General features: G+C 35.8%; 1 protein-coding gene across 2 annotated transcripts in view; it reads left to right on the top strand.

Moving 5' to 3' along the window:
- KAT2B (lysine acetyltransferase 2B) overlaps window positions 1-24,161 on the top strand; it is a 54,266-nt gene extending 30,105 nt beyond the window's left edge. Inside the window, exons 7-18 of one of the 2 annotated variants that reach the window (XM_072412419.1) lie at window positions 925-1,031; window positions 2,394-2,513; window positions 4,781-4,917; window positions 5,904-6,112; window positions 8,869-8,995; window positions 9,496-9,606; window positions 11,542-11,685; window positions 12,313-12,427; window positions 12,881-12,917; window positions 15,055-15,118; window positions 17,111-17,195; window positions 18,674-24,161. In XM_072412419.1, the coding sequence (XP_072268520.1) occupies window positions 925-1,031; window positions 2,394-2,513; window positions 4,781-4,917; window positions 5,904-6,112; window positions 8,869-8,995; window positions 9,496-9,606; window positions 11,542-11,685; window positions 12,313-12,427; window positions 12,881-12,917; window positions 15,055-15,118; window positions 17,111-17,195; window positions 18,674-18,867 (1,450 nt within the window). In that variant the 3' untranslated portion in view covers window positions 18,868-24,161. The remainder of the gene's footprint in view (window positions 1-924; window positions 1,032-2,393; window positions 2,514-4,780; window positions 4,918-5,903; window positions 6,113-8,868; window positions 8,996-9,495; window positions 9,607-11,541; window positions 11,686-12,312; window positions 12,428-12,880; window positions 12,918-15,054; window positions 15,119-17,110; window positions 17,196-18,673) is intronic. The other variant, XM_072412420.1, reaches the window with a different exon arrangement.
- The last annotated feature ends 1,096 nt before the right edge of the window (window positions 24,162-25,257 follow it).

Genomic DNA, 25,257 nt, shown 5'->3' with positions numbered 1-25,257 from the left:
ATTATTATCATAGAAATATTATTCCCAGATGCATTTTACTATATGGTGTTTGCAGACATTTTCACCATACAGGAAAACAACAATTTTGTGAAAATTGCCTGGTCATCCCAACTGACATAGATTCTGTGTAGAGGCTTATTTAGATCATATGGTTTGGTTTGCTTACTGTCCCTAATAGGAATACTGTAGGGGTTAAATTAAATGGACCAGTCTGTAAAAGTAAATATAGGCACTCAATGCATTCTCTGTGCTCCGGGCAGCAGAAACAAGCTCATCACATCTTTTCCAGTTTGATACTTTGCATTGCAAATATTTATTTTCTTGCACCACAATTGCTGTTAATATAAATCACTATACCAACTATTTTGTTACCCAGTATTTCGTCACATATAAATTAGCTAGATGGGTAGTTTATATGTGACATACTCTAAACAGAAACAGAAATATCTAGTGTTTTACCTATTTTTGTTCCTATGTTTGATGTCAAAATAAAATGACTTCACACCAATTGTTAATTTACATTGTTATTCTTGTGCCTTTATAAAGTGGAATGGAACTCAAAAAATAAAGTTTTGATATGTATTAGGGAATACCTAAAATACCAGTATACTTTACGGGGCAACGTAAGACAGTAATGGGGGAATGATCAACTGCAGGTAGACTATAGCAATACTTGGTATTAGTCTTCTGCCATCTGCCTATCTTTGTTTTGGACAAAACTTCCAGAGTGAGTTCCTATTTAGGGGAATATCCTTGCTGTTTGAAATGAGTGTAAATGTAATACTTGCAGTTTGCTGCAATTGACGAATACATGTGGCTAGCATAATCAGATAAGCCTTTGTGTGTTATAAAAGTTACTATTTTTTTTGAATATTCTTTAAATTTGCCACTTGATTTAACCAATGTTTTTGATTTTTGATTTAGATTCCTATCTATGCTGGAAGAAGAAGTTTACAGTCCAAATTCTCCTATATGGGATGAAGATTTTATGTCATCATCTTCTCGAACAAATGAGCTTGGAATCCAAGCAGGTATTTTTTATTTCAGAAAACAAAACTTTCCAGAGAGTCAAAAACTTTCCAGACATCCTTAAAATCTACTATTTTATTAGGTCTATTATCTTTCATATATATAACAGTTGAAAAAATAAATCAGGTTCAATCAGGCTAAATTTTATATACATTGGATTACAGATGTATTGTAATTACAAATCATTTGTTTCCTTTGTTAAAAATAGTGAAGATTTTGCATATATTTTATTTTTACTTTTTTTGTTTGACTTAGTCAAGGTACTGTATGAGAGAAAACTCAACTAAAAGCTGTTCATAGAGACAGCTTAGTAAGAATCAGGAAAGATTTACAATTATGCGCACAAACACTTTTCTATGACCTCAAGACAAAACTATATTTTTGCTTGGAGTTTTGAGGATGGATTTTTAGAAAACGTAGTTTAGCAATTTAGCTATTTAGATGGGAAGAATTCCCGAACTCTTTCCAAGGAATTGACACTTTCAACTTTTATTGGTCACTAAATAGTTAGGATTATTACTATTACTATTAATAATCCTAGCTATTTAGGGACCAATAAAAGTTGAAAGTGTCAATTCCTTGGAAAGAGTACAGGAATTTTTTAATGTCTCTTTTCAATGATAACATGTTTAAAGATAGCTTCTTATTGGTCTCTCTCTAAGGAAGTGGGATTGTTTTAGGTGCTTATACATCACCCAGTAAATGTGATCAGGTGCCTTTACACCACCCAGCAGTGACACACAGCACACTTTTATCATTTCAAATAGGGTGAACTGGGTATTGAAAATGATAAGATGTATCTGCAATCCCTTAAGCGGAAACTCTTCCAAAACATCTGTGGTGTAATATGTGAGGTAGAAACATGAGAACCATTTTTGAGATCTGTCAGTTGTGCGGTGACTGTGATGGTTTTATATTTATAAAGATAAACAGATGCATGAAAAAAAATGAAAGCCCAACTGCAGTGGGAATGAGGAGGACCCAAGGAGATAGGATAGTATATAAAAATGAAATCAATCATTAATGAAAGAAATGGTACCTCATTGCACCTATCATCTAAACTCCGTATAAATGTTCCTTATTGTTTGCAGTGCTCTTACTATTGCTGGTCTATGGGGTTGGTATTGTTAAGTGAGGGTTATCTGTAGGTTCACCTATTTGATAAAAATCCACATAATTATCACTATTAGTGGCATAAAATCTATGAACAGAACTTGAAGGCAAAAAAAGTTCTTCTGAAATTATACTGTGGTTATATGGTGTCAGTAGTATTGATATCAGGAGTTTTTTTTTTGCTTGTAGTAGCAAAGAATTTAACTCTGAATTTGATATTTTTTACACTTTCTTTTATTTGAACATTGTAGTTATCACCAATCCCCCTGTTTCAAGAACAGTCGCATATGTGGCCAGCCCATCATCAATGGATCAATCCAATAGTGGAAATTTGAGTCCCTCTGGCAAACCAGCACTTGAATCAAGCCTCAGTAAGTTAAAACTGGCCTGTGGTTTTGACCTAAAAAAGTCGTTATCATGCTCACAACTTTTTTTTTTTTTACAAAGCTCAGACAAGAAGCACTGTGTAGGACAAACATGTATACAGTTGTTTTCCTAAAAAAAAAACCTCCAAGATTCCCTGCTTATTGCACCAGCATGTTTGCATGTTCCACTGTCACAATAGATTACATATTGGCATTGGCAATATTACATATTATTCTATTAGCAGGAGCTTGAATTCCCAGTAGGGCAACCCAAACCAGACAGGTATCTTAAGAAGGATATTTGGGAAAAAATGAAATAACAGAATGATGAGAAGGGTATACAAGTATAAACAGATAATAATATCTTTTGTCTAGTGGTCCTTGCCCTAATTAACAATATAGAGGAAAAAAAAACACTTTGTTTCCTCGAAGATCATACATACATACATCATAAATATCAGAACACTAGATCAAATAAGTGTGAATATGTTCTAATGAATACAAAATGTGGGTTAAGGTTGAAGAATATTTGGAAATATAGGGGTGCTAATATAAACTCAGATAATTACATTATTTACTGGCTAGCGTCAAAGATACTTGCAAGGATGCCCAATGTTAAAGGAATCCATAGGAATAATCATGTAATACCGAAAACTTGAAGCATGGAGAAAAACAGAGGATATATTAGAAAACTAGCAGAGAAGATGAATGGAAATGGGAACAATAGGATTGTACAGGACACTGGATAAACTTAATAGATTTATGGTGCAGGCAACAGATATGATGATAGTAAAGAAAAAGCAAGAGAAAAGAAAAGAATGGTTTATTGAATAGTGCAAGAGAGTGGCTCAAAGGAGAAAGAATACAGGCTGATCTGCAAGATGGAAAGGAAACTACATTAAAAGCAGGGGGAATATAAAAGAGAATGTGATAGAAGTTAAACAGCTGAGGGGAAATAAACATTCTATTTTTACTAAGATCTGGACTAAGAGCTAAAGGCTGAATTGTACCCCAAGGGCACCATGTTTAAAGAGAAAAGAGTGGGATCTTATAACAGATATAAGGAGTGTCCTAAAAGGCCGACAAAACACTTCAATGAACTTTGAAGCAAGATTCAGACATTACTGTTGCAATAAATACTGTTTCACTTCTCATCAGGAGAGTCGAAGGGAGAGAAACTGACCATTGATTGGTTTAAAGAGACACCCATTGAGAAATAGCTAAGCACAAGAAAAAGATAACACCCAAGCAATGACTGCATGGAAGCAGGAGCTAAAAAACTAATGAAAAAGTCCTTTCTCTTAATTAAGAGAAGTTTTAGTAACACTCACCTGTTCCTGCTCCACCAAGCACTCGTCATCTTCATCTGGTGTCCAGGTGTCAGATCTTCAGCCATCTTGATTTGCCAGGTTAGGATGATGTAACATTAATTTAGTCTCCGCAGCCCTGGGTGATTTCTGGGATACCCAGCATCTTCCAGTATCCTACACTGAGCTGTGCGTGTGCTAAGTTCTGAGTATAAATGATGTAGCATATTAAAGCTTCATGGCCAAATCATATGTATAAAATGAGCTTGAAGAACAACAAGATGGTTTTAGAGCTGGAAAATCAACAACAGATTGTATCCCAGAAAATTCACAAAGAAAAACTTAGGGATCTTTTTATGATTTGTTCCAGTAAAAGTGATTTTTTTTTTATCTGAGGTGGGCAAATATTTTTGAAAAAATATAATAAAGATTGAAAATTGTATGTTCATGTACTTGAAATGTGTTTGGTAGAAATGTGTAAATGTACTGAGCACATATCATTTTCAGCGCATTTATACCCCTGACTGAAAAAAACATATTGCCTGACTTAGTCAACAGTCATGTAAAGTTATCTAATAAGATCTGTGAGGCTGCTAAAAAGATAGCAATATCTAAGATTGTATGCTCTTTATGGTAATGTCCTCTCCTCCTCCTGTGTCATTGTCTGTATCTGTCTGTCATTTGCAACCCCTATTTGTGTACAGCCCTGCATAATATGTTGGCATACATACTATAGTTTAATGATAAGACATGATGTCTGATGGCAAAGTATACAGAAAGCTATACCTCCAAAACACGTGGTGAATTGAAGATGAAAGCCAAAATGGTCAGTCATATTCTTTTATCTTTTAAAGGATTGGATTTACACTGTATATTTGTAAAATAGTACTCCTTTTCCACTTTCAAAAGAAAATCCAGGAAGATATTTTCTAGTGTTCACTAAAAAAATCACTGTTCATTTTCAAGGTGAGAAAAGGAAAAGTAGTGAACCTTATTCTGCAGAAGATTCCAAAAGACCCCGAGTGGTAGGAGACATTCCTATTGAACTGATCAATGAAGTAATGTCTACTATCACAGATCCAGCTGCCATGTTGGGCCCTGAGGTGAGTGTAATTTACCAATTAAGGTTAAGTCTGTTTTATTTTGTTTTCTCGTCATGCTCTTTTTCTTTTGTTGCTGCATTAACAACCCAAAAGGCTTTCGGCTAAATGAAAAACTCAGATGAAGAAAGTAAATTATTTGTTATGTAGCAATACTGGATTTAGACTGATGTCATTCAGATGCTATCTATAAAACATCCAGCAAAAAATATTATCATGGAAATGTTAGCCTTGTCAAATAAGGGTTATCTGTTTGCTGTGATTAAAAAGAAATATACTTAGGACAGGACAAATCCAAGGAGTCAGGTAGTCAATTCATTTCTTTTGGAACTATTAGTTTTGTAGTATTGTGTATAAGTGAGGCTATCATTAAAACTGTTATAAAACACATGAATCTGTAGGCACCAAGGTCAGCAAATCATATACCTCTAGCTTGATGATAAAAAAAAAAAATGCCACTATGCCTGAGCTTCCAAAGTGACTCAGAGCCTAGTCATATGGCCTGTGGCTACCAGGAGCATTTTGGGTGTTTTTGTATGTAGAGCTTGCAACAGGGAGAACTTGTTTTGCAAACTTACAGTGATATAACTGGCAAAACACAACCAGGAAACAGAACCTGTAACGATCCAATATGGTGAATCTGGTTTTATATATATATATATATATATATATATACACACACACACACACAAACACTCTGTGTATATCCGAAGAAAAAAAAACAGTAAGTATTTAATATTTATAGCTTCTAAAAGATCACTAGTTGTCTTTGAAGGGCTTGATCTGCTTACCTGTATTTCACAGTTTTATTATCATGTGCAAATTATGTGCAATTATCATCATGTACAATTATTTTAGATAGTTGTAAACCACAACTGAATAGTATTTGTTGCTAAAGCTTTGTGTGTCATACTATTCCTTTTCATAGTATATAATAATATTTATGTACAAAATATTCTGTAGTTTATTTCTTTTTTATTTTTCTTTAGACCAGTTTTCTGTCTGCTATTTCTGCAAGGGATGAGGCAGCCAGGCTAGAAGAGCGCAGAGGTGTGATTGAGTTTCATGTTGTTGGGAACTCTCTTAACCAGAAACCCAATAAAAAGATCATGATCTGGCTTGTTGGCTTACAAAACGTCTTCTCACATCAGCTACCAAGGATGCCAAAGGAATATATCACCCGCCTTGTCTTTGACCCGTGAGTTCTTTGTGCATGTTAAAAGATATCGTTATATTTTGAGAATTGGTATGCTGATATTTCATTACAGTAAAAGGAACAGTAGTCAGTTGTCTAGGACTGTTTTGTTCTCTAAGGACAATAGTTTAAATAAGAATTGTTCAAAGACAGACTTTATGCTATTGTATTTTGTACTGCTCAGAGACATGCTTGTGTTCTACATTGTTAACTGAAGTAACCTGCAGTTATTTATTTGTATTCCAAGCCAGGAATCATGCTTTTGTATTTGTACAAATTTCAATAGCTAGTCCACCTTCCGATGTAATGTAAAACCCCATGCTGAAACCAGTAACATAAACTTTTAGATCCACTATCCTTTGGGCACTGATTAGAATTAAAAATATATTCAACATGCCATCCATCAAAGACAGGTGTCTTCCTGGAGAAGAGCATCTATTCATTTTGTATGTCCTCATTATATCAAAGAAAAATCTCTGCCAGGTGAGGAAAAGATCCATGAATGTGCAAGTAAAGAAGATTTTCTGCTCTTGTAAAACCTGAACTGTAATGCAGAAAAAAAGTGTTTGCTTTGTATGGGTTTTTCTAGTGAGAAAAATATTAATATTCCAAAAATGAGCTCCGGTTCTCCATGATTCTGATCAGATCCACTCACACTTGTTACACCCACCTAAAGGAGTTGTTGTTAATATTATTAATACATTTATTAATAATAATCAACAGGATTTATATAGCACCGACATATTATGCAGCGCTGTACATGACAGACATATACAGACAGTGAGACAAGAGGAGGAGAGGACCCTGCCCAGAAGAGCTTACAGTCTAGGAGTTGTGTATGGAAATTACAAATTGTAAAAAATAAACTAAGGTTAACATAGGAGATGGATACAAAACCATTTTTTTACCAAATAAAGCTAGTAGAATAAAGATGTAAATAAAAACATACTGCAATGATTTCAAATCAATAGAATTATATTTAATTGATAATAAATTTAATGAAGATATCAAATGTCAAAAGCGAAAAGTGTTATTGTTGGGGCTACAAAAGACTGGAAAAGTTTTGTAATGGTAGGAAATAATGTCTGGTGGAATTTCAGGCAGCAAAATCAGGTTTTTTGGCAAAAGGTCAGTAACATAATTGGACATAAAAACAGCATCCCAAAGAGGCTAGGTCTTTCAAAAGTAAAGATTGGGGGGAGAGTACACCACTCTGTAGAAAAATGTGTGAGCAAATATTGAAACAATTCAAAAAGAGGATTTCTTAGCATAAAAAGGCAAAGAATTCGGGTATTATGTCAACAGTGGTACATTATATCATTGAACTATTAAGAGAATCCAGGGAAATATCTTTACACAAGAGACAAGGCTGAAAACCAGTATTGGATGGTCATGATCTTTGGTTCCTCAGGAGACAATTCATTAAAAAACAGTCACAATTCTGTAGTGGCAAGTCACTGCTTTTACAAGTCATAGTTAACATGCAAAGAAGAAAACCTGTATAAATGTGAACCCGAAAAACTGCCATTTTCTTTAGCCCGGAGGTAATCTAAATTGAGCTGAGAGGCAAAGTGAAAAACTGTTCTATGATCTAACAATACAAAATGTTTAAAGCTAATTGGAAAATATGGATTTTGTGTTCTCCAAACTTAAAAAAGACAAACTGTCAGCACAAAATTCAAAAGCAAGGAACTGTGATGGCAGTGCTTTAATGCATATGGTATGGGTACCTTGCAAATCTGGAAGACACCATTACCAGTGAATGATATATACAGGTTTTGGAGTAGAATATGCTGCATTTTGGATGTCTTTTTGAGGGAATGATCTGCCTATTTCAGCAAGACAATGACAAACCTTGTTTTGTAGGTAGTACAATGCCATGGCTTGGTATGGATGCTAATATGTCCTGCTAGCAGTTCAGACCTGCAACCCATTGCAAACAATTGGCACATTTTGAAATTAAAATTTGAAGAAGGAAACTTAAACTTTGAGCATATTAAATCCTAAATCAGACAAAAGTTAGCCAACAATTGGCCAATTACAGATTTTTTTTTATCCTTAGTTCCCAATAATTTAAAAAGAATAAAAGGAGGATTCAACACAATGGTAAGCATGCTCCTGTCACAACGTTCTTTTGAAACATTGCTATCAAATTCAAAAAAAGCATTTATTACAGAAAAAACAATATGGTTTGATATGTTGTCCTTGTAAAAGGGGTTTGTATGATTACCACAATAAATATGTATTTCACTGATCACTGGATCATATGCTGCCAAAATTGGTTTCTGGCAGCGACCAACTACACTTCATTAGTGGAGAGGGCAGCACAGATACTGAGTTCTGCAGAAAGAGTCAAAAGAACAGCAGATAGTACTTGATCTGTCTCATGAATTTATGCAGAAAGTTTATTTGGAGTTTTCTCTGTCACTAAAAAAAACCCAGTATAGTTGTGTACAGAAAACTCTATTAAAAAGTTTTTTTTCTGTTTTTACCAGGACACGTAGATATTCATTGTGCATGGCTGTGAGTGTACATAGCAACTTCCACTAAAACAGCTCTATAAGGTTGTCCTAAATGCTTAAAGGAAAGCTCACTGTAGTGTACAGCATCCATATAGAGATAGAAGTTAATATAGATCACTAAAAATAACGGCATGAATAAATAGAACATTCTTAAAGCTAATTTCTCCCTTATGTTTTTAGGAGTTGTGATTCTACAATCTGAGCAATTGATGTTTCTAAGAACATTTCTGTTTTTAGGAAACATAAAACACTTGCTCTCATCAAGGATGGACGTGTCATTGGGGGCATCTGCTTTCGAATGTTTCCAAGCCAGGGATTCACAGAGATAGTGTTCTGTGCTGTGACTTCAAATGAGCAAGTAAAGGTGAGATATAATTTTCAGAGTTGCTCCTTGCTCCATGTTTCTAATCACAGCTTTTTGTTGAACATCTGTTTAAGGATGAAGCAGGGTGGTGCATTTTTCTTTGGTACATTGCAGCAAATTTTACCAACCAAGGGGTGATGCTGTTTTTGCTTTTTAGCAGGGAAGAAATCAGTGTATTTATTAGGAGAGGTAGAGAAAGATCAGTAGTTCAGCAGGCAGGACCGACAATTGGTTGGTTGCTGAAACTGACTTTGTATGTAAGGTAATCTTTTATTGTACAGTTGTTCACTTTCTGCACACCCTAAAAATATACTGTACATGTTTAGTTATGGCTTTTGATCTTCCCTTACCTGAGTACAGATAACTGCAGCAGAGAAATAAATAGGAAAAGCAAAAGCATAGTATGTAACATTAAATAGATTGTCATACTTTTTATAAGTGTACTTTCAGAGAGCAATCTTACTGCACAGAAGTCATTTCTTTGTGTTTTTATTTTGCAGGGTTATGGTACTCATTTAATGAATCATTTGAAGGAATATCACATTAAACATAATATACTGAATTTCCTTACCTACGCTGATGAATATGCAATAGGCTATTTCAAGAAACAGGTAAAATGAGTTACTGCAAAAAACCATTGCAAATGCATGTGAGCATATATTGTTCTTTACAGCCAGAGTTTGGTTGTATTTTATTCAGAGCTTTATTCAGTAGGGCATACAGAGTTCCCTTGCTCTTAAATCCAAAATGTCTTCTTCCACAGTTCAGTCAGATATTTCATTTTATTTTACTACGGATAAGACACTTACAGTCACAGACATTCACTTGGAAAGAAATATGTAAAAGCAAATATACTTTGTAAAACTGTGAGTCACAAAAAAATGACATTATGGTAAAAACTGCAATAATGTTCCCATATGTGTTTACACACGACCATTTCAGTTCTCACACTTGTACACCCCCTATAGCCCTGAGCAAAGTATGGGCCAGTGCTTTGTTTTGGCAAAACTTAGCAAAAATCATTTTTTGCAATTTTTAGACGAGAAAAAAAACCTACTAAACATAAATATTTTTTACCATAGATCACATGTACACATTTTATTTTATGGACCTGAAATTTAAATCATGATCCTTGTATATAGCATCACAAAGTTATTTACAAATAAAATAAAGGCCTTTTTCTGGGGTTTCTTTTTTAAAGGGCCACTAAAAAAATTTAAATTGTAAAAAGTGCAAATATTATGGTTACAAATGTGCAAATAAAAGCTCATCCCCTTGATCTGCTAAATGATGAATAAAATAGAGTAGATACAAAAGTACCATTGATCATTTTATATTGCTATCTTCTGTATGTTTTTTTATTTTACAGAAGCAGCTTCTACAGTAGAGTAGTGGGTATGGAATAATATCTCAGCATGTCCATCCCTCTCTATTCACCCCCAGGGGTTTGGTGTGATGATCCAAAATAAATGGAGATATGTGGAGATTCTGTTACTATGCACACTTTTTTTCTACAACTTTAGTATTTATACAACAACCTTTGCTCTGTCATTTTGACAGCTGTCAATTTCTAGCAAGTGCAAAAGGTGAACCAGCAGTTGCACAGGACATTGTGTACTAGAGATGGCTTTTGTAACTTTGAATAAACTTTTTGTCCACAAATATTTAAAATAAATCTATTACTAGAAAATTCAGGAATTTGCATTGCTGACCTACTTCTAAAAATGCTATTTCCTGCTGGTTTTAACAGTGTGTAGTTTCTTTCTCGAAGTCAGAAGTCCATATTAGTGATATTGTGTGTGTGTATATGTATGTATGTGTGTGTGTGTGTATATATATATATATATATATATATATATATATATATATATATAGCATTTTAATTTTAGAAGATAATATGACAGTACTGCCACATAAAGAAAGGCTGATTAGATACCCAGAGCTGACACTTTGGAAGAAGGAGATTAAGTCACATACCCTCTGTGACCAGAAGTACACTGGTGATTCTGATTCTGATGCTTATTGGGTTTATTGAAGCTGGTGAGACAGCATAACAACCAGTCAGCATTTTCAGAAGATCAGTAATGACAGCCCTTTATTGTTCTCCACTCCACTGGTCTTGTTGCAGTGTGTCCTTACTACCATATACTGCTCTACAAACATTGAAATATTATTTCATGTAGATAATTTGGCTAAACATCATATTTACTTATATGACCCTCTGGGTGCTTATGGTGTTGACACCTTCATTCAGTAGGCAGTGCCCATGCTATATTTAGACTGTGACATGGTCAGTGTATACTGAGTCTTCAGTTTATTTTTTTATATAAAAAGGTTTAAGTAGCTGGGATGTAGGTAGAGCTTTAAACTTAGCTTTTATTTATTATCTATTCCTTGACCTAATCTTGCATATGTCATGCATTCTTTTCTTTAGTGCATGAACTATATTATGACTAAGCTGACCAGACTTCTTCACATTAATAATGAAAAGTTGTATTGTATACTTAATAGTATGTTTATTTCTTTTTCATTCTTACATATTTTAGGGGTTTTCTAAAGACATTAAAGTACCTAAAGCAAGATATGTTGGATACATAAAGGATTATGAAGGAGCCACTTTAATGGGATGTGAGTTAAATCCCAGAATACCGTATACAGAATTTTCTGTCATTATAAAAAAGCAGAAAGAGGTAAAGTACCATTACTGCTGGATCATTCTGTGTTAAATATACTCATAGTTGAATTTCTGTACATAAAAAAGGTTTACTAGTTGTGCCTTTACCTTTATTACTGTTTGTGTTCCATTGAACATCAACTTTGGAAACCTTGATTTTCCCAGAGGAGGTTCTTAGTAACCCCTTATACCTATTGGACGCATGTATGTAACCACATGTTTGTATGTACTGTGACCTCCGATACTGTTCATTTGTATAGACATACAAAGGCCATTGAATGCAGTTGTAGGTATCTCATAGACTGACTATATTACATCTTCTAATGTTGACCTACTTTGTAGTATGTGTGATTTGCTTTACTGTAACTTTCCTACCATCTTCAAGTTAAATTTCAAAAGTGACAATAGACTGGGGTTGGGGCAAACTTTAAAACTGATAGTTGACTTTTAAAGTGTTTAATTTTGAAAATTGTGAAATATAGTAAAAACATTGGTCAAGTTTTAACTGTGATTTCTGTCCTCCTTTGGGTAGAATGCACTACACTTTTTGTCCTGATAAAATGGTTCCAATAAAATTGGCTACAGTATTACTTTAAGCAAATACATTAGAATAGTGAACAGACATCTGCATTTACATTTACAGATCATCAAGAAAATGATTGAAAGGAAGCAAGCACAAATAAGAAAAGTATATCCAGGACTGTCATGTTTTAAAGAAGGAGTACGGCAAATACCTATTGAAAGCATCCCAGGAATTAGTATGTATTGCTTTTGAATTTTGCTCTTGGAATGTGCTTGTAAATAATCTAAGACAGTAGAGTAATAATATGAAATATTCATTTATCTTGTGCCTGGGGTCCCAGTCAATGCCGTATGCCCAATTTGTTGTTTTACAGACCGCATTTATATTGCAGCAGCTTCTTAGTACTGTCACAATACATGCTTTAAAGATTGTAAATACACATTTAGAGACTATTCCTTTAAAGTCATAGCATTTGCAACCATATTAAAATTTACCGCCACAGGAATAAGGATCTTTACTTGCCATGCTATGTAAATTTTAATTAAACACTACTGAAATTTTATTTTAAACACATGGATCCTTATCTTTGTATATTGGGTATTGTGTGTTATGTAAGTTCTAGTAATATGCATATGTTACCAATATGAAACTGAAGTATGCCCAAACTGTCTTGTTTTTTTATTTTTAGAAGAAACAGGTTGGAAGCCAAGCATCAAAGAAAAGAGGTAATTTATATTAAAGTTGCACACTAAGCCTTACAGTACAGTAGAAGTATTTTTTACCATGTAATACCGTGTAATATGGTTTATCCCAAGTGTAAATATTGAAAAGAGGGTGAAAAAAAGAGGTTTTTGCCCACGAGTTGTTTTAGTAAAATCCTTATTTATGTATTGATACAAATCAGATTTCATACATAATTATTCTACATATACCCTTAAGCATATATCCAGTCTAGTTTGTATGTCACCAGGCTGGAGTAAATATTCTAGACAAAATTGCTCTAGCTATTTAAAACAAATTACCGTATTCGTCTTATGCGGACCTGACGCGTTTTGGCTTTCTAGGCTTCCTCAGGGGAGTATGAGCTTAGGAACTTTACTGTCTATGTGTAGATACAGTACAAAAAAAATAACAATAAGGTACACCATACAAAGGTGACAAAAAATTCACATATTCAAAGTTGCAAAGAGATATTTGTTAACATAATAATATTAACGCATATATTATAAATTTGAATCAACATGTGCAAGTAATGTTTCATTTAATATTTTAAGTTATGTTGTATGCTTTGATAATGTGATGTTCACTGCAAAATTATTATGTGTTAAGAACTGTATATAGTGTAGTACTATATGTATAATAATAACAATAATTATAATTGGTAATACAGGTAAATAAATTTTAATATATGTGATATGTAGAGTGCCAATTTGGCTACTTTTGGTTGGTAGTACACTGATAAACGTAAGTGGTAACCGTGTTCTAAGGTTGTGCTTAGGATGTGTCCCAGCAAAGGTTGGTTGCTAATAGGAGTGAAATAACATAATTGTAATAGCGTGATTCAACTTATTGGAAGGGAACATAAAGTATTGGGATTGCGATAGGTTAAAAAAAATTACATACTTGGTATATTTAGATACATACCTGTTGAAAGCAGTAGTACTAATGCAGGTAAACAGGAAAAATAGGGGAAGACCCTGCAGGGTTGGATAGGTGATCACCTCATAGATGGGGGGATCACGCATCTAGGGGCTGATATCGGCTGAGGTGCCACTGGAGATGGCGCTTGGTCCCCGCAAGTTCCCACTATGTCAGGGAATCTAAGATGCGGGGTTAGTGGTCAGGGATGAATAAAAACCTCTTTCTTTCACCCTCTTTTCCATATTTAAATCACAACATTTCTGGAGGTAGAACAACTCTTAAGCTACGTACACACTTCCAATTATTATCGTTGGTAAACGAACGACGAACGATCCTGCACGATATCTGCGAACGATCGTATAGCACCGATCCTGTACATACAGATAACGACACGATCGTTCGCAGATATTGTACACACGATAGATGCGATCGTTTGAACGATACAGGAAGTGACGTGCACCACAGGAAGTGAGCGAACGTTCGTTCACCGCGCATGCTCAGACCATGGACGATCAATGAACGACCGTACACACGATAGATGGTCAACGATCGTCGTCCAATCCGATCCGCCGGTCCGGTCGTTCATTTCCAACGACTATCCTCGTTCGTCGGCGTCGTTGGTTACTTTTTTTACGAACGATTTTTGCCCAATCGATCGTTCGTCGTTCATTTCCAACGATAAAAATTGGAAGTGTGTACGCAGCTTTAGTCCTGCTTTCTATTTTGATACAGGAAATGAAAAACCAACATATGGACAGGCAAAATAAAATAGTAATAAAACCATTCTTAGAAAAAACAAAAAGTTTAAAAACCTATAAACTTAAAAAAAATATTGCAACTGAACACAACCCATATCGATTTACTTTAACAGTTCAGTATTTACTACCCTGAAATCCTATTGGCTGCCCTAGTCTACAGTACTTTGAACATTGTTTAATTCTTTAATTTCATATTGAATACCCTTCCTGGGATGTCTGGGACAAACCTGGGCAAATAATACTGAACATACATACGTACTGAAGAAAAAAAGTTTTCTTATTCAGGCTTATGGCAGGTTCATTGTCATTTTTTTTAATGAAGCTGGTTTTACTACTTTGCTGGAAGTCTCTGATTCTACTTTGATTTCTTTTTCTTTGTTGCTGTCTCCACATTTGTCTGGTTGTGCTTTCATCTTAATGTTTTGTCTTTTGTTTGGTTGTTTTTTCATCTTTTTGTTTCAAGTAAAGAGCCAAAAGATCCGGATCAGCTATACAACATACTAAAGAATATTCTTCAGCAAGTAAAGGTAAGCACCCACATGTGACATGGGATGCATGACACACTTTGTATCATGCAGAATTCTGTTTGTCAGCTGCTTGAAAGCTGACAAACAGAATTCTGTAATATTAAAATGTGTAAAGGACAGTTGCACCTTAAAAATAATTGAGGTAATGATCAAAGCCACTTGTTAAATCGGGAATATACATGCTATGACTTGTTTTCCACATAGACTAATATTCAGTGTGGTCTGCCTGATGGTGGCTGCTGACACCAACTGACTATCCAGATTCTCCCAGCATTCAATGTATTCATTCCTTCCCTGGTAAATCCTGCCACCTATTACCCAATTGGATTAAAACGAACATAGCAAAATCTTGCTTGTTTACTTGGCATTGTCAGCTTCACCTGAGACTGGTGTATCAGTCTTCTATTGGACATGACTGAGATAGAATGGTAACTGCTTGATTGCTGGTAAATCACTTCAGTAGACCAACAGGTGGGCAAGACAAATAGGGCTGCTTAGTTGGAGATGCTTTTCCAACAGCAGCACCTTTATCCCTATGTTTAGTTCAATTTTGCAAAATGTAGTCTAATGCCACGTTGTAATAACACTTATTAGAATTATTTCTTATGGTCAGTAAAGAGCAGCAGTTCTGTGCACAGTGACACACAGCAGCCAATCAGATAAGCCAAGTATGAATTCTAATCAGATTGTGTGTTTGTACCTTGTTTGCAGCCATCTGTTTGTATGCATGAATTTTGCCAAATTTGATAAGCCCAAATAAACAAAATAGTCTGTGCACTGACCAGAGATCCATAGTGGTATTCAAACTCAGGAAGAGTTAGTTTCAAACAAAGGGGAAGAAACTTCCCCCAGAGTGACTTCATGATGCCAGGACCCGCCCACTACAGGACTACAAGGGTTGTAACCTCTTATACACCTGGTGGAAAATGTTGGTAAATGTCATGATAGGACATTTCAATATAAACAATTTAGCTTTATTCCTGCTAACCTACCTACCCTCTTTTCTTCCAAATTTACAAAGGACTAAGATATACTGACATCAGATAATTGTCTAAGTGCCTTTAAATCATAAACCAGCTTTTTCATAACTAATTATATTGCCATTTTTAAATAGCCTGATGCTGAAGTTTTTGTTTTAGTTTTTGAAGCTAGTTTAGTGTGATTCTGTTCAGCCAGCTTCCAAACAGATCCAAAGATTTTCCATGGAAATAATAGTTTATTTGTTAGATCTCAGCCATATAGACTTTCATTACCTTTCATACATACACACTTTGGATTAATTTGAGAGCCAGATCCCCAAGGTCACTAACCCTTCATATGCTCTGAAAATCAAAATCTATTTTATCTGACTCAGGAACGCTCCTATTAGTATCAACGTCATCACAAAAATAATGCTTTTTAGAGTTCATCTCAGCTCATTTATTTACATCTAGAATTGTATGAGGTCAAAATGTCTTAAAGGCCCAAAGATCAGACTTTCAGAAAACAAACATATTTCATTTTAGCTTCAATCCCAAGAAAACAGGTTTATTTCCAAATTTATTTCTGCATCTGCACACCAGTTGTAAATTCTTCCTTTATTGTCCTACGCATCTTGTTGTTTTCCTCCTTTCTAGTGCTTTTGCTTTCCTGTATTTTTTTTTTATATTTCTTTTTCAAATCTTTTAAATGAAGTGTTGACTCCTTTTCAAAACAATAGCATTATCAGTCTTGAAGTCTTATAAGCGTCTTTCTTTCAAAAATTTCTTTTCAATTGCAATTCAGTTTCACACTGCTGTTTGGTGCGGATAGCTGGAAATCCTTTTGCATATTCCCAAGTGTTTGTCAGATCGCTATCTGTTCATGTACTTGTTCCACCCTCCACTTTAAAGCAAAACTTCATAAATTAGGACATTTTTTGTAAGTGATGACTATTGATGGTTTGCTTAGTACATAACAATTTCTATGTTTTTTCCAATAAAGTAAATGTTGTGCCTTTCCCCTTTATTAAAGAGTCACCAAAGTGCTTGGCCATTCATGGAACCCGTGAAAAGAACAGAAGCTCCCGGATACTATGAAGTTATAAGATTTCCCATGGGTAATTATATTAGGGATTTTATGTTATGAATTTGTCATAAATTGCTGATTCACCTGTATGGATATCTTCTCTTATTATGTGTATAATGGTGTTAAGTAGCAGGTAACAGTGCTAAAGTCAGGACATCCACATAGAATTATAGTAATCCTGTCATTTTCATATACTTTTACTACTTATACTTCTCTTCTATGCTCTCCCTTGCTGTTCAATTCTACTGGAGCCCTGAGTAAAAACCTTTTGTAAACGGCTGCATTGGAGCTTACACAGGGACCTTAAAGCTTCCCACTGCACCTGTGTGACAACGCTGCCTGGGTATTAGAAAATATAAAACAGAGGAGGCAGGTTGTCAGGTCAATCTGTAATTGTGCCCTGAATTGGAAAAGTAACAGGTTTGTCTTGAATGGACAAACTACTATGTTTACTTTATTCAGATTTTTATAAAATGTATTTCAGACATATTCAAAACATTTTCCAATGTGACTCCTTGCTGTACAGCCTTTCTATTCCTTCAGTGTTTGTGGGTGAATCCACAGTGGCTCTGTTCATGGCTGTACTAAAATACAGTGGTCAGTTTTATCACAGGTTTACATCCTGGTTCATTCTGCACACATAATAATAACTACTAGAACAAAATTTTAGAAAGGACAGCCATAAACTTTTGTTAGGAAAAATAGAGTAGCTCATCTGGAAAACAGAGTATTATGCAAAATTTTGAATTCCCAATTTTCAAAGCATGAAGGTAAGTTGTATAGACTTACTGACTATAGCACAGTTGAAAACATTACATTACAACTGTATAGATAGGACCTCTCTGATATATTGGCCACACATTAGGGAGGTAGAATGTAGACAATAAAGTTGTCAATTACTTATTCCTGAGCTGTATAAGAAGGTTCCATGCAATTCCTGTCTTGGTTACATATCCTGGAGCTGTGGTGGTCCACACGGGATTGCTAACGTCAATGAAGATGAATGAATACTCTGCTGAATTTTGCACCTGGGGCTGTTACAGGCATATAAAACTTAAAGGGGCAGAAACTTACCCCTGAGTGATGTCATGAGACCAGAATCTGCCCACTCCCCCATCCCTGGTCTGAGCCTACGATGGGAGAGTGGGCGGGTTGTGTCCGGAGATAAAACCTGCCTACTGCCTTGAGCCTGTGACCTGTACAGGAGACATGGTCCGCGGCTCTGGCCCGGTGTGTCCTCTGTTACCTGGGATTTTTGGGCTCTATTTGGTTTGGGGAAAGTCATTGAAGTGAATAGAATAGCATGCAGTGTTCATTATGGCCTTTTAGAAGTGTGAATTAGGGGTTCCTTAGAAGGTGATCTATTGTTGACATCTGTATGAAGTAGGCCAAATCGCACTCCGAATTCAATTACTATAATTGTTATGGTATGTAATTGTAAAATAAGGATTCTAATATTGCATCTGGTACCAGCATATACAGTAAATATTTATTTTATTTTAAACCCAGACCTGAAAACCATGAGTGAACGGGTGAAGAACAGATATTATGTGACTAAGAAGTTATTCATGGCAGACTTGCAGAGGATCTTTACAAACTGCAGAGAATACAACCCTCCAGAAAGCGAATACTTCAAATGTGCAAACATCCTGGAGAAATTCTTCTACAGTAAAATAAAGGAAGCTGGACTCATAGACAAATGAGGGGAGGCAGCAGTCTGTTATGTGCCTAATATCACTGGCCTGCCAGCTAGTCTGTGTAATGCATCACACTCGAAATTTGCACTTAGTCTCAGTACATACCAACCATATATTTACTGGCTATCTTTTAGTAAGCTAGTTCTTTTTTGTTATGTCTTCTTTTACAGAATTCATTAGAAATGGTGCTTTAAAAAGTTTTATGGCAGAGTGTATATATATATATATATGCTGACTTTACCTGTTTTGTATATTTAGAAGTGTTTTGTATATTAATGTAAAGTTAGGCATTTATGTGGCTTCCTAACCACTATTGGTATAACATTTTTTAGCTTGAGTGATAATAGGTTACAGATTTGCTTATGCTGGTCATAAGTTAAAGCATATTTTACTTACTGCTTCTTTAATTACAATGTAAACACTAATTTTTGGCTTTAGTAGGTTTCCCTGTTGTATGGCATCCTAAGTCTCTCTGTTGTCTGTCTGCACATATACAAGGGAGCTCCAACACTCCTTAGGCAGATTTAGTGACTCCTCCACTGACAATTTATCGTCAGAAGCAGAGTTGTCCAGTTATAAATTAACTATTGCAGGTTCTAACTTTATTGAAAAAAAAAAACTGTATTGTTTTGTTGTATTTGTTATTTCATGTACTTATAATGTCTTGCTGTGCTGGAATTACTTAGCAGCTATTTTATTCTATCTAATCTATTCTAATTTACAGGGCAGTTATTATGCAGGAAAAGGGTCCAGTGACAGGGGAGTGTTCCAGTCAGCAGCACATATACTCCATGAGTGGTGGTCCACTGTATGTGTTGGACCAATAGAACTAAATGTCTGCTCAATACAGAGTCTGGATTTAACACTTTCTGCATCACAAGACAGAAATAATTGCCCATGTTTATCACTGTTTATTATTAAACAGTATTTTTATTGCACCAACATACTACACAGCGCTGTACAATAAATAGAGGTAGCAAATGACAGACTGGCAATGACACAGGAGGAGGAGAGGACCCTGCCCAAACAAGCTCACAATCTAAGAGGTGGAGGAAGTTTGCAGCCCAACAACATTTCATACCATGAAAAACAAAGCTTCAGAACTTCAGGCAGATAGCTGAACACATATATGTGAATTGTCTTATCTGCCAAAGCATTTTTACTACTGTACAACCACTTCTGTAATTCATACAGCTCACAACACAAACAGAAAGGTGACACTGATTCTTCAGTTAAGGTCAGTGTAGATGCCAGATAAATGACATTCAAAGCAAATAATACCTGACCCATCGTCACATAATCATTCACTCAAAAACTGGCAAGAACACTCATTGATGAGTATTCATTTGTTCACAATGGCTTCTATTTAGTGTCTGTATGTAGCTTTAGAGCTAAGTAATATAGCATTGTCACCTCTTTTCCTGCAGCCTGATGACTGGACTATAAGAAAGCAGAAACACAACTGATAATTTGTTTTCCTAATGTCAGATGTGCATGCAGCAAAACCTAATTGTCTCTTACTACTGCTCCTCTCACTACCTACCAGAATCTACTGTACAGGGGATGACGGAGACTGATACCTGGACAGATTCATGTATTTTTGTAAGCTGTATGTAAAAATACATTTACATTTTTAAAACAAATGCACAGCTACAGTGAAGCACTTTTATATCTGTTTAGTTTTGAAAGCTTCTGGGGGTGATGAATGTAACATTGTCTGTGATATAAATATATTAATGTGGACAAAGTTATAGACACCTACATTTTCCATTGAATGATGTGAAATCTACATGTTAGGTGGCTGGCTACCGGTGAATATGATTTATAAAAATGAGAAATCTTCCAACAAGTGTCCTCATATCCATTGAATTAGCAGTCATTTATATTTACTGAGGACAAAGAGTGAGGGAAGACTTCCATTAAAGTGTATGTATAGCAACATACAATTTTTAGTTTAGACCAGAGTAGGTTTAAAACACCTTCTGTAATGTTTATGCTGTTTGCGGCCAATTAGAATTTGCACTCTGCTAGAGTCATCTTTTTTCCAATCAACTTTATTGCTGATACTGTTAATATCATTCACAGTATATTTGTCCAAACAGGACTTCTATTCTGTTATATCTTTCCTATTGAGGGCTTATGCATTGTACACACGTCAGATGATTCTCATCCGATTATCGCCTCAGGGACATTGGACAAGAATCTGATGTGTGTACAACGGCTGTCCAAGGTCCTTCATTAATCCGTTCTTAAGGATCCATGAACGGCAAACGACTGCAATACTAGTGAAGGGGAGAGAGCGTTCTCCCCACTCCCCTCTCCATAGAGCAGAATGGAGCTGTAAGTATCGTTAATGGTATACAGCTCTCGTTTATGTATCTTTCAATCTTTTGTCATTGGAAAGGATCGTGAAAGTCATGTGTATGTAGCCCTAATCCTAAATTAGAGGAAATGTTTGGAAAGTGAGGGAAATTTGCTTTTTGGATAGTTGTCACTGAAACAGGTGTCCCTATTAAATGATTTAGGGCTTGTGTACACTGGCATCTGTGAATGAAGCAATTACAGTGTAGATGTCGTGTTCCGGTGCTCACTGTTACATTTTGGTTTCTATATTATTTTTTTTCCCTTAGTGATGATGGTTACCAGAAATAAAAGAGAAGGTTACATAAGTTGAAAAAGATGTTCATCAAATTCAACCACTAGGGAAAAACATATTAGAAACCAGCATATTCAAGATAAAACCATATGTACATAATTGGTCCAGAGGAAGGCAAAATAGCCTAATAAACCTGAACCTCTAAGGCAGTAGTCAGCAAACTTTTTTTGGCCACTAGGCAATTTCAGGGGTAGGCAGGAGCACACTAGGCGGGATTCTCTCTCGAGTCCCACCCTATTAGCTCCGCCCCCTGAAGGGAAATCGCTCTACGCAATGTAAAGCTACGTACACACTTCCGAGCGACGAACGATCCTGCACGATATCGGCGAACGATCGTATAGCACCGATCCTGTACATGCAGATAATGACACGATCGTTCGCAGATATTGTACACACAATAGATGCGATCGTTTGAGCGATACAGGAAGTGACGTGCACGACAGGAAGTGAACGAACGTTCGTTCATCACGCATGCTCAGACCATGGACGATCAATGAACGACCGTACACACGATAGATGGTAAACGATCGTCGTCCAATCCGATCCGCCGGTCCGGTCGTTCATTTCCAGCGACTATTCTCGTTCGTCGGCGTCGTTGGTTACTTTTTTTACGAACGATTTTTGACCAATCGATCGTTCGTCGTTCATTTCCAACGATAAAAATTGGAAGTGTGTACGCAGCTTAAGGCAATCTCATATTCTTTGGATCAACAGTCTCTGATGTCATTTCCCCCAGAGGATAACTGTCAGCAAACAAAAGCTGACAGATTCTATCCCTTCCTTGATTTAAAATGAAGAACTAGATTTTAGTACTCAGAACAGCACACATGTATGGCATTCTGCCCCTCTAATCATTGGTGTTGGGAATGGGGTGATTCTCAGGACCACGTGGGAATGGGGTGATTCTCAGGACCACGCTGGGGATTCTCAAACAGACGGGAGGTTCTAATTGGATTTTCTCAATTGTTCATACACATGACACAACGTAATTTCGATCAAGATGTCTGATCACTCCACATTTGATCAAGGACCAAACAGGTTGCTTACAATCTTTTGCGTTTTCATATGTAATTACAATATTTTATGCAGTTTTTTTTTACTAGCTGCTGTTAGATTGTGACGGTGTTCATATCAGATTGACTTATTGTAATTTAATTTTCATGTTTTCTGTTATGTTGGCCCCAGGAGTTCAATTAGAAATGTTTTCACCCCAAATTTGCACATTTTGAAATCAGAAAATGTGAGAATCAACTTTTACTTATAATTTATTCATTTTCTAAGAAAATATAATGTGAAAAATATGTTAATAGGTAAAAAATGCTTAAAAAGGGTGAAACTTGTGAACAAACATTTATATATAGACCCCTAGTAAAAATGCAGTACTGATTTAATTGACTTGTAAAAATATTTTTAAACTATGACCAACACCTAATTTCACCTTGTGTACACTGGAGAAGAAAATCAATTTGACAGATTTTCCATTTTCCCCATTTTGTGCCTTTTAGTGAACAGCAAGTGAAAAGCTGAAGTGAAATGTAACTCGGGGTATAAAAATTTCATTAGTAGCATTTCATACTGGTTCTTTGCTGTGTGGCAGGATCTCTAGGAGCCCGTTACATCTCCTATTGAAAATGGATGGGCTGGTAATGCATGTTCTAAAAATGGACATGGGGCCCCTTTCGGAAACACATTGCATAGTGTGTATCTGCTCATTGTGGAGTTCTCCAATGCATGTCGATCGAAGCTGCATCACCTTAGTGTGCTGGGGTGCATTACAGCAACACCCCTCTCATTCTGTTAGGCTATAAATGTGGCTTTTCAGCTACTTGTTGGTGGTTCTATCTGTATATCTGGTGAATTTAGAAGAGCTGCATGCAGGGTCCCAGAAAGTAAGGGAGGCCCAGCAGCCTTTTTAAGATAATGGTTAGTAAGAGATACATATGTATTGTGTGTGTTCTTTCTGTGCTTAAATAATGTGCAAAGATCTGAACTAAACCCCACTGAAATATGTGTTTGTCTATAACTGGAACACGCTTATCATTTGACTTTTCAACTCTTCAATAAGAGTCACTCCTAGGGACTTATTTATAAAGCAGTGGATGTGACTTCTACCATCATCAGTCACTATGCATGCACATTGAAGATTTACCTGCAGTGAATGTTTGGTGAATGCCAGATTTATTGCATTATAAAAAAGGCCCCTTCAAGAAAGGATTGTGACTATACCATTTGCCTCGTTTGAGTTCATGGGTAGTGACACTGTTTGCTAAGGTTGTCCCATTTCGATACTAAAGGCATTTTTATGGTTTGTAACTTAAACAAAAATGATATTTTTCTATAGATATTGTGCAATAATGCTGGAGTAGAATATGTGGTTTTGCAGATGCTTTATATAGCAAAATAATATACCTTTGTAAAGTTAATATATTGGATTGGTTCAAATTAGTTTTAAATTATATAAAGATATTTTGCCATTGTCTTTTTGTGTAAAAATATACAAATAATGTGTACAGTAAAAAAAAAAAAAAAAAAAGCTTAGCTAACATGCACTTAGATTTTTATGTAAATACCAGTTTGTTAAAAAAAACAAAAAAAAACAACAACTTTGAATAATTAGTGGGAAAACATTAAAAATCATATGGTATATCAGATGCATTTTGTTTTTTTTTGTTCTAAAAAAAACTTTTATTAATGTGTATAAAGTGAAACAAAAGAAAATACACACTATCTCATAGAACATTGAGAATGAAACCATAAATCCTGGGAAAGATAGTCAACAAAGTTTCATACAAATGGAGTAAGCCAAGAAGTGCTATCTGCAGAAGGAGTATTTGCTCTATTACTAAGAGGAGACATGCACTGCCAACACAACCTTGAGGGAGAGGGGGCAGGAAGGGAGAGAAAAGGCAGGACCCCCGTCGGAAAAGGTTCCTACTGAGTGCCAGAAGGAAGAGCACAGTATAAAGGAGACTCGTAAAAATACCATAACAGGTCATACCACAGTGATCCCCCCAGCCCCCTTTAGCTGTGTGCACCAATCTGCACTTTAAAGAAACATCCCTGTTTTTGGGTTCTGTAATAAAAAGTTGAGTTACAATACACAGACTGCCACTAGTCTACAGTTCTTTCCACTCAGCTTTAAAAAATTTCTGGTTTGAACACTACCGTCTAGGAAGGAATGAATTAGCTCCTAGATCTCATTGATACAATGATAAGCATCAGCCATCAATCTAGGAACCAATAACTGCTGCGCTCTGGACATTTAAGAGAAGCGTCTTTTGTAACCAAATGTGATATAGCAAAACATTTGTGGGAGACAGAGGGAGGAATACTCTTGTGATCCTGGGAATCAGACACCAGGACCTCTGACGCAGACAACGCCACCGCATGTGGAGAAATGTACCCTCTTCATCCCCACATCAAGGGTGTAAGGGATCCAATAGCAAAAGCCTAAGGCTAACCTTAGTATAGTGGTATCCGCAAATTAGACTGTTTGTTGTGAAGACAACCCCTTTCAAAAAAATTGTGACGCACAGAGATCAAGTGATTAGTGTGTAAAAAGCCTTTCAACAGACCTGAGAGAAAGGCTAGGTTAAACCAAATCGGTGTAAGTGGGCCTGGAATGGAAAAGATACAATGAGGAACCACCACAAAGCAAATCTGTAAAAAAAACAAATGGATAGGCCAGGAGCTTTAGGTCACGATCTTTGGGTTTGAGCCAAGGAGATAAGGGCTACAAG

The sequence above is a fragment of the Pyxicephalus adspersus genome, chromosome 5 (genome assembly GCF_032062135.1).
Source record: "Pyxicephalus adspersus chromosome 5, UCB_Pads_2.0, whole genome shotgun sequence".
NCBI lineage: Eukaryota > Metazoa > Chordata > Amphibia > Anura > Pyxicephalidae > Pyxicephalus > Pyxicephalus adspersus.
This window is presented reverse-complemented; position numbering and strand designations above follow the sequence as displayed.